The 10,754-nt window shown below is 44.8% G+C and overlaps 1 protein-coding gene across 1 annotated transcript in view; it reads right to left on the bottom strand.

Moving 5' to 3' along the window:
• Positions 1–4,604, bottom strand: part of T265_00993 (hypothetical protein) — a gene marked incomplete at both ends in the record, with an annotated part of 50,749 nt that extends 46,145 nt beyond the window's left edge. The window contains 2 exons of the mRNA XM_009164908.1: positions 4,178–4,382; positions 4,407–4,604. Of these exons, the coding sequence (XP_009163172.1) occupies positions 4,178–4,382; positions 4,407–4,604 (403 nt within the window). The remainder of the gene's footprint in view (positions 1–4,177; positions 4,383–4,406) is intronic.
• Positions 4,605–10,754: the final 6,150 nt, after the last annotated feature.

Raw genomic sequence — 10,754 nt, 5'->3', positions numbered from 1 at the left:
CAGTCCGTTGGGGCATAAGCCGACACGACAAACAGGCACTGCTTTTTATGCCGCGAGGCATTGAGCTTGATTGAACTGGATAACCGGACGGCGCAGAGACGACTATTCACTGGCATCCAATCCAGCAAAGCGCGTTCAGTTCTGGGGCTGAATGCGGCTCCCACGCCATATATTACACGAGTCATCGCTCCTGGGTCACCGGACACACGGAGGGAGAAATGTGAGAGAGCTGAGTTCATTCTTGGCGTTCTGATATGCAGAGCCACGCTCGGGTCTTGTATGCACACAGCATACATCAATTTTAAGGGAGTACAAGGTTTCAGCAAGCATTGCCTGTTTGCCAATTTGACATAGAGTACGGACGTTAAAAGCTCCTACATAGAAAGGATCTCGTAGATTTAGAAAGGTGTTATTTTGTTTATTTTTTGTAGGCAGCGAGGAGCATAAGGACCTTCGGTCAGATAACTGACAGTCAAATGGCCCAGCGACGTTTGCTTGTGCACTGGGAAGGGGTTGGGGAGGGACATCGGTGGACGCTGAACTGCGCGGGCAAATGATACTTCCCGGTTGCCCAGGCCGAGGAAGGGGGTTTGGTTGAGGTACCCCACCTTGAGCCTTCGACTCAAAAGTCTGACCAACAAGGCGGTGGGATGACGTAGGGTTTTGTTCGGGGACCCTGACCCTAGCCTTTGGCTCAAAAGCCTGACCCATGAGGCAGTGGGAGAGTGTGGGGTTTTGTTCGGGGACCCTACCCCTAGCCTCTGACTCAAAAGTCTGACCCACGAGGCAGTGGGAGAATGTAGGGTTTTCTTTGGGGACCATGTCCGGAGCCGACGACTCAACAGTCTGACCTGCTCGGCTGCAGAGGGTTGGCCAGACCTGAGGGCACAGGGAATACGGTATTATTGTCTTATTCCTAATGCGGCTGCGCACAGCAGGTGCCTTTTGAGCAGCACCGGGCTCTTTGGTTTTCAAAGTACTACGATCGTATTGGATAATGCGCCGGCGGTCACGGTCAACCGTTGGGCGATCGGAGTATGCGGTTTTTGGGGCCGACTTTTTCTAATCCGTCCTTCCTCAGGGGAAGGCAGCATCGCTGCTTCCATAAATATGGACATGCTAGTAGCCTGGGGGAGACACCTTACTGCCTTCACACTCCTGTCGCAGAGGACAGTACGACTTTACCCCTAGACCGCCTCGTAGCACGATTACTCGTAGTACGGGGTCTCGCTGCTCTTGGTCTGGCTGCTCCCCTTTGGCCTTCCTGGCATGGTTGCACCATGTGGAACGAAGTTTCAGCCGGTGTAGCCTGCGGGATCGCTGCAGCACTCAAGCCCGACCACCACGTCAAGGTGGCAGGTTTAGATCGGCTTCTTTTTGCAAAGTACGAACTGGAAAATAGAATGTTTACGCTCGTTTTTCAATCAAACGCGCGCAGTTTTTTTCGGGTCGTTTTCAATCCCTGATCCTAAACGAGCACGTTTATGTTGATTAAAAGTAAAAAACCGAGGACTAACTTTCATTTTAAACAAGTTCTAACCTAACAAAACCTAGAGATCTCTAGGTGACTGTACCAAGTGGTAACGGCTAATAAATGTCCTTGGAAAACTTGAATTGTCTTCGCGAGTAATAGGACATCTAATATTAGAATGTGATACTACAAGTTTTTTTGAGTCTTCCTTGTCTGCCTCAGAATGTATAGAAAACGAACAAAATCGAAGAAAACAATGAATTAGACATCGCACCTTACTACTGAAGGCTGAAATGGATTTGGTGCCATCCATGTAGTCGATAAGTGAGTGTTTGGCTAAGCGAGACTCACGGTCTGCATATAGCTTTTTTGTGCACATAGCAAGCAGAAAGAAGTGGTATTCGTGCCCCTGGACCCAAAACTTGCCTACATAACGTTTTGTATGGTTGTCCCTCAACCGTTTTGACCGATCCTATTCGTCCTAATGTGCGTGGCTGCTGTGTTAGTAGACAGTTCTATCGGTTGTCCAGAAAAATACCTTTAGCGGGCTCATGTCGTTCGGCACTACAACTCTCTGGTTTGGGTTGCCAGTTCATCTCATTTTTTGCTGGTATATATATATATATATATATATATGTATATATATATACAGGTATCATGCACCCGACTTCTTTATGGGAAGTCACCCACGATACAGTCCCAAAGAGGAATTAGCGAAGGACACTAATAAAGACAGGTGCTCATTTTGACTCGGTTTGTCTTCTTTTCACTAGTTCACAGATTGAGTGCAAAGTGCATGAGGTCATCATTTATTATATCAGTGGGGTGTTTCAACGACTACTTTCACCTCTGATTGTTTTCAAACTTTGAAAGGAACCGCTTGGTGGAATGAGTAACCAGATCGGTCTGCTTGAATGAGAGCATTCACACACTTCAGGGAGCAGAAAGAGGAACTGAAATGTCCACAGAACTGAAAGGTACGTCCTGTTGAAAACTGGTACGATTCAACTGGAAAGTGTACTGTTAAGAGAGGCTCGCCGCAAGCCAAGCCGACCGATTGGTTAGAAAATTGAAAATCGGTCAAATAGTTGACAAGGCAAACACGAAGCCGTCGAAAATGAGAGTCGAGAAATTCAGCTACGGTCTTTTTTGATATTTTAAGATGAAACTCCCACTCTTACATGCTCAGGACTTTTCCAACGACAGACAGAGCCGATTTACTAGTGGTCGGGTAACCAGTTGTTGGTTCATGTTTTACGTGCATCAACCGGTAAATACCAACGAGGGGCTAGATAAAGTTTGCATTCGCTTTCGCGCGAGAGTACATAATGAAATTAACAAGCGCGTGCAAATTCCCACAAAATTGACCTATCAAAGGCAACGAAAGTTGCACATCTGTACGATTGTAACATTGCTAGACCTGTACAAGCCATGCACAGAAAACAAATAACTCCAGGCTTCTACAGGCAGTTGGCGTTCCACTCGTGGGGAGTCAATAATGGAGGTATTCGAAGGTATAAGTTGATGGCTAAATCAAATTACTCAGGGTCTGATCGATTCGAAAGGATTCGTACGAGCGTGGAAATCAACTATCAAATAAAAAGTCGTTCAGGTGTAATTGGAGGCCTAGCTACTCTACCACCCTAGAGGAGCACGAGGGTTGAGATACTGTCGGATTGCTCAAACCTAGATAGAAGTTGCGATTCCGGAGTAATGTCAGTGAATTCGAGCCTTAAACAATGAGGTATCTTGGTCTCAATTATTCAAGTATCACTGATAAACCCGAAAAAACCACATCCTCAAACTCCAGCTGAGAAAGTTCTATTACCGACCTATTCTTCGGTATTAACATAAAATCTGTACTGTATTTTTACGCACGGTTGTAGTGATTGTGATTCGCTCCTAATTTTTCGGATTCTCCATTCGTATCCATACTGTATGTATACTCACGTACATAACTCTGTAAGCTGTACATTATTTCGTAGGCTACCAACAAATAAAAATCGACCCAATACCATGTCTCCACTTTTTCCACTCGTTTTTATTGCGGAGGATTTAAATCTTAAAACTGCAAAGCGGAAGTCGGTCACTTTTAGCTTCTGTACAACCAAGCTTCTCTTCAGGACAACTGTGAAGAATCACGACAAGACAACTACTGAACTCTTCCATTTGGAATTATATTTTAATGTGTTTGGGCTACACACCGAGAAGCACTTTTACGTGAGTTATCAAACATCGAAACCATTCGCTTGCAATGTTGTCTATTGTTATGTAATCTTTTTGTGGTGATACCTTGTGGCTTTTTCCCAAATTCCTTTCCTATTTTGGTATAAGAGAGCTTGGCTACTGTGGTGCACCTCCTGTCAATCTTGAGACTACGTATCATACAGGACATTTTTTCTCCTGAACGTTTCCATTGTCTAAGTGGTCAGTAAAGCGGTCTAAAAAAACTTCGTTAGGGTTATCCGCTTTGGTTGATAGGAAATGTAATTCAGGCCAAAAGTGGGTACAGGTCCATGAGTAATTTTTACAGATTAAACGCCATTTTGTTGCTCACCCACAAAACCTCCATTTACCCCAGAGAATAAATACTTTAGAGAGCCTGTGTGACACCGCAACATTGCCGACGTTTTCTTGAACGGCCCTTACCACGCAGTGGGAAAAGGGAATATTTCCAGTTCGAAAACGACTAGTTACTCAACTCACCGACACTTCCACCACAGTTTTCTAAAAAGCGCCTCGCTCGCAGCTTTGCGTCTTCAGGAATCGCAACAGCTTGGATGAACTCAGGATAAGTAGCGGCACATAAGACTTGGCGAATAAAACTGATTGGTTTTTGGCCAGAGGCGTGGCAATCCCCTATATTGCATTTGATCACATGATCATATTTTTTCGCGGCGCCCTTGGGCAGCTGTCAGAAATTGCGAGCACCTACCTTCTGCAACTCAACTTCTATCTCCTGGGCTCGTTGTACTATTGGACCACGAACGGCGTACTGCAGACGAACAACGTGGGGGTTTATAGTGTCAACTTTTAGTTTTGTGTATCTTCTCCTATTTCCTTTGTTGTAAGCTAGGTGACGCAAAACTTTTCGACAAATGAGCATTGCGGGGCCCACGTGATAACACAACATGGAAATCAAAATTTTGCCGCATGGGTTGTGTTCAGCAGTGGGCTTTGCCTTCACTTTTTGGCTTGTTACGTGTATGACAGCAGGAACGATGCCCGTACAAGTTCCAGTACATTTTCCTCACAGAAACGGGAGGTTTTATTTGAAGAGACAACATCCACTGCGAACCTTATTCGGTAACAGTAATGTAAATCTTGGCGGTACATTTGAAAAAACGCTTCACCTTCGCCCTTGCGAGATTTCTAATATTTTATCGTTGACTTCTCTTCACGCTTATGTGGACTACCATTTCTATGTTAAATTTTCATGCGTAGGTTGAGAAAACACTGAGAAAACAACTTTATACATTAAGCGAACAGAGGTTTCTGGACGACAAGAACAAAGTCGATCATGGAAGCTTGGGTGAAAGCCTCTATCCTGTGTATCAATCCGTGAATCCGTGAATACCGGCTCCGCCCCCTAGGTCTAAATAAACCCTGATGAATATGCCTCAAGCTTGATAACCAAAGACACACTTGCATCACCTTGGCGCGGTATCCTTGGAAAGCGCTACTGAGTCCGTAAATATGGATTTCGTTATTTTATTCGATACAGCGGGTACATACCTAATAGCACAAAATTTGATGGCCACTCTTAGTGGTACCATGAAATTTTGTGGCATTTTCGGTGACCCGTTCACTGTTCTGTCGAATGCGACCCGGCTGCTCTATTGCATGGAGTGTCTCCCTCTGTCCATTTTTGTTCAACCATCAACTTCGAACCTTACTCCCGACATCCCGCCTTCTATCAGCACCTTGTTTTCTGAGATCTTCCACCCTTCAAAATAACGAAACTGCATAGTTGGAATGCAATCCAGTCATTATTGTCCTCACCTATCCGGGGGCTCTGCTCCAAGGCAACATCAGTCTCTCAAGTTATTCGAGAGGCGGGGCAACCGTCCCGTTATTTTCTCGGAAAGGATTTGCCCACCCATGGCCACGCCTAATTTTATCACAAGATCCTTGCCTAGACGGCGATCAGATTATACTTATAAACATTCATACACCCTAATCAGTAGCATTTCCAGATATCTGCGGAGGAACCCATCTATCAACTAATCAACCCGCATCAGAGCAAGTTATTGTCCAAGCCTGCAAAGCACCTCACAATGTCCTTCATGTATTCTATATGCCCTCCCATATTTCGGAGGAACGGAATCGAGGGCCGAACCGCCCAAACATGTGGCGGCTCCACTGAATATCTTCGTTTCCCATGTCCCCCACACAGCACCGAAAATCAGCCTCTGATCTCACCATCATCTGTCCAGGATAATAGTCTGACCCGACAACCATCAAGGAGATATCCTCTCACACCTGGCACCCAGTCAGTGTCCACTGCAACGGACCACATTCGTTTCAAAAATTCCCGGCCTTTGGCGTCTAAGCAGATGGTTCAGCAGAACAACAAAGCCCACCGGCACCAAAGCATAGGAAAAACTAACCATGCGATGCAGCCTATTGGCTCCCACACACGAAAACTTTTCCATCCCTTTCGCACAAAAGGGGCGATCTCTGTGCTCCTTCGTCCCTTAGCCACCAGTGTTGATTACTGATCCTCGGCGGGCAAATGATCATCTCTCTAAAATATTTGAGGGTCGAATAGATGCTTCTACGCTCAAACCGTTAACCAACATATGCGCCTCATTGATGTTCGAAAATTTTATTTAATCTTCATTTCTAACGTCTGGCGCACATTCGAGTTTGAAGTTGCAGTGCTGTGAATTCGCCGGCGGCTAGACGCACAATGTATTTTTCTGCAAAACGCCTGCGGACGAAATAAAAACTTTGACGTCAAAATGTTGCACTTCTTTGCATATATGCGTAGACTGAAAACCCTCCTCATCTGCCGCATGTTAGTGGTGTGCGTCGGTTAAGATCGTCCAGCTGTCTGGTATTATCGACGTAGGCTCTATGTGGCTAGTTAGTTAGGTATCGTGTACCCCTAGCCGCATGTTAGTGGTGTGCATCGGTTAAGATCGATGAACCCGAAGGACTTTCTAGCAGAACTCGGAACCTGTAATGAAAAACTCTGCAAGTTGCCAATCAACGTTCACGATGTTTAGCAAATAATTAGCATGCACCACTGGCAACAAGGAATCATCGGCCAAAAGTTGTTTGCACGAATGCGCCTGCGCATAAGTTGCATCAACATAGGCCATTTAGATTCTAGAATGTTGAGGAAGTCTGTTCCGGTGGAAAAATACCTGAAAGTTACGTTCATTGTAGGTGAGTCAACCTTTTCCACAATTCGCGATTTTTTTCATCCGTGTTATTCAAAGTCGGCGGTGTTTATTCACCTGCAGATTTAGTTCACTTAAACAAATCGCCATAGTAAAGGATTTTCAATAATACAGGAGCATGTACCTTATACATAGACATTCTACACTATGAAGTGGCAGGTCTGAAAATGCCGTAGATTTCGAGAAATCAATCTCATTGTGCGAATAGCCAGCGGCGTGCATTCATATATGCCTTGGATATGTTTTCCTGCGAAATTGGCGGCTCTCCGGTCTTCATTGTTCACGGCATTTGAGAAGTCGCTAAATTAATACGTGAAAAAATTGTTTAGTATTAAAGCACTAACACGCGTTACGAGTGAGTACACTGCAAATGTTTGTATGCAACCATATTTCTTTGCTTTCATTTAAACAAAGGTTATTCGGTATGAAGAGAAGAGGAATAAGCTGAGATTTAGGGAGAGATAGAAAGTGGTACAACTTGAGTAATGATAAGTTACAAAGAAAGTACTAATGTACAATGGTCAGAAAGATCACCATACAGTAGATGGTCATTAAAACCAACTCAAAATCAACGAATCCGTAGAATCTAGTAAGTTAGGCGCATTCCCTTATACTAAACAGTACATGAAGCACCACCGGTCCAGCAGATCTTCCTCTAAGGATACATATAAACAATCTGGAGTCACCTCTTATTTTTTTGAACACAACTATAGGGGCTCCAAGATTTTAGAATGACTTTCGGTAAATCGACGGCTAAACGGAGATTAATCGTCGACCTGATGGGGTCCTGATGAAGTATGGAATGTCGTTCGGTGAAGTGCGGCAGGTTGTAGCCGATGAATTCGGTCAGGTCCTTGCCACTGAGGGCATGTACAACTATCGCTGGAAGTGCTAGTAGGATTGAAAGTGGGAACGGCCAATTCAGCTACAAATACTTCGCCAACAGGCCGGAGATGGTACTGTTTTGACGCTTCTCGAATGTTGCAAACGTAGTAAATGTGGTAACTGCTTCCCTTTCAAACAAACGAATGCTCCAAATAAATTGGCTCCTATACTGGTGATGTGGATTCTCTATACCGATTAGTTCTCCGCATTATGATGCCAGTCTGTTCCATGCGGTGAGGAATGTTTTCATATATTTTAGGCCGCTCCCACATCAACCAATCTACCGGAGCAAGGAAGAAACCTGACAATTTCCCCCAAGCCACCGCCACCAGCTTACGATGGCCTGCACAAGCATGTGGCTGATGAACTTCAGGCGCTGCTATCCAGGACGCCCATGACCGTCATAAAGCAATGGGTTGTTCAAAGGCAAATCCTGCTGCGACAGAGCTCAAGGTCTGTGATAAAAGCCTGTCACTGGTGGTGGATTTTTATGCGCCTTAACCCGGGTGGCGGTCTAGTGACAGAAAGTTGGACTTTCGTGCGCTTTGTGACCTGCCGACAATTCACAAAGACCGCTGGTGTTCAACTGATCGCTTATCGTATCGCGAAACGGTTGCGGTGGTCAAACTTGCCCGCCGTACAGTGACGATCTTCGGACTTGTGCCAATGTTGAGCGTGCAGATGATCAGTTTGTTTTGCTTTCTAAATGCCTGCCTATCCAGAAAGTGCACGTGTGCTTGCCAAACGGTCTGCAATGAAGGCATGTTGCGATCTGACTTGGACCACAGCACAGAAACATAGCACAGTGTGTCCCAGAATTCTGCGTGTGTCCATATTTACGGCTCCAGGGAGGATCCATCCGACATCCATGGGTTAATAGCATAATACTAATGCCAATGTTGTACAGCGCCATTTGGAAGAAATAGACGATGGTGCTTTCACACGATTCCTGTAAGGACCATTCGTTTTAGTCTACTTTTCAAATAACGAGGCATCGTTTACTGAGGGAATTTCCAGTATTTTTTGAGACTCAATACCCAGTAAGCATCCGCCATATGAAATAAAGAAATATGAAACAGCAATTGAAGCTGACTTCATGAAATCACGATAATACGACTTTGACGCCCGTAAGTGCTCACTCTACGAGATAAGTGCTGTTCCCAGTTTGCCTGCAGTCTGTCTCAGCGATATTTCGATAAACTAACTTATCAATCCCTCTCATTTCAGTAAGTCAACGGACCTACAAACATTGAGCATCAAGAAGATCGTATGCTCCCTGGTGCGACATGTAGTAATCAAAACGCTCAGTAAAATTCAACTTTTCATCTCGTCAAAGTTGGGCCATTGAAATGTCTCAGTCGAAGTAGATGGACTCTTTTCTGCTTACTGATTGGCAGCATGTTGTACATGACTCTATCTCTCTTCCCGCTAGCATTTGTCGAAATAGTGTAGCACAAACTGAGTTAATGCGGGTGTCATTCAGTACTTATAGGACTCTTCCATCTCAACGTGCCCAATTATTAATTCAACCTACCCGGTCTCAACATTACCTACAGCTTCCGTCCTGCTACGACCAAATCATCTTTCAGGACTTCAGTGCACATTCATTGATGGGAGAACAATGCTGTTTCCATAGTCTGGTCCAATCAGTGATGTGCAAACGGTCAATTACACAGTCATCCTCATCTCACCAACCCTTCTTGATTTCGCAAAGGGTTTCAATCCACGCTTATGGGCCTCATATTTTATTGGATGTCCAAATACGGACGACATAAGAGTTGGACTTTTCCAAGTAGTGGCCAAGCCGCTTTATGTTGAGGTCTCAGTCCTTGGTGGAATCAACTGTCTCACACTTCACATTTCGTGTAGAAAACAGTTGGAAGCTAATCAGTTTCTGAGTGATACTGTCTGAATCCATTGCTCTTGCTTTCCAAGGAGGAGCAAGAATCCCCAATGGGTGCAAAAAGATCGCGTTTCACTCCCCTGTTTACTTCATTGGCGGAGAAATTGCAAACGAACTCTTTTGAGACAAAAATCCGGTCAGAACTCCCGGTAGAACAAAAACGCTGACCACTAAATCGCCCATAATTATTACTGCCTTCGAAGCTAATCGAACACGGGATGCGTCCACCCATTTCACGCGGCCTACTCAAGCTTCCTTCACCCCTTGTCTCACTGTAGTTTGAAGGGGTCCGTCATTAGCTACAGTCGGTGAGTTTTCGGAGATTGGCTGGTGCGTACCTACATTGAACACTTCATGGGTTAATCTGCATCGTTTCCTTAGTATCTTGCACCTGCTGGGTTGGTCGAATACCTCAAATTAAGAAGTTTTTTGGTCCTATTCCAAGCCGTTCATTTTAAAGTTCTTGCATTATGCTATCCAGCAAAGTTTCCTGCAATTCAACTGATCGCTCGAACATTCATTTTGCCAGTTCGTTTTCTTTTGTTTGATTCGATTATACCCCACTTTTTTGCGAGTTGACTCTTGGGCTATGTATACATTTCATTTTTCGTTTGGTGCGATTTCTGTTTTTTCTGACGGGCAGCTTGAGCTTGTTTCAGCGGCCCGAAGCCCTGTGTCTCGTCAGTTACAAGTGTTGGTTTCTATCTGTTTATTTTACATTTTAGTGCCTAAGCGCTCCAGGGTGCGCTGTTCCTGATAAAATGCGCCGACCTCAATGTATTTGTTGATGAACTCCTCTGCTGTATGCGACGCCTCCATGATTTCCAGTTCGTTCTAGATTCTTGCTTGGGCCAATAAATGAACATTCTTCCATTTAAACCTCTGCCCTTCTTGTACGGAGGGTAGTGATGTCTAGTTACTCTTTTAGTGGAGGGTTGCGGTTTTTAATGTCCAGCGCCAGCTTCCATCCAGCTTGCCCTAAAACAAGTGCGCCACAGTCTTGCGCTGCAGTTCATGTACGAGTCAGCCCTCATTGTTGTCCCAAGCTTTCTTTTTGTTATTGGTTTTTTGATGTCTTACAAACCAT

Source organism: Opisthorchis viverrini (genome assembly GCF_000715545.1).
Source record: "Opisthorchis viverrini unplaced genomic scaffold opera_v5_10, whole genome shotgun sequence".
NCBI lineage: Eukaryota > Metazoa > Platyhelminthes > Trematoda > Opisthorchiida > Opisthorchiidae > Opisthorchis > Opisthorchis viverrini.
This window is presented reverse-complemented; position numbering and strand designations above follow the sequence as displayed.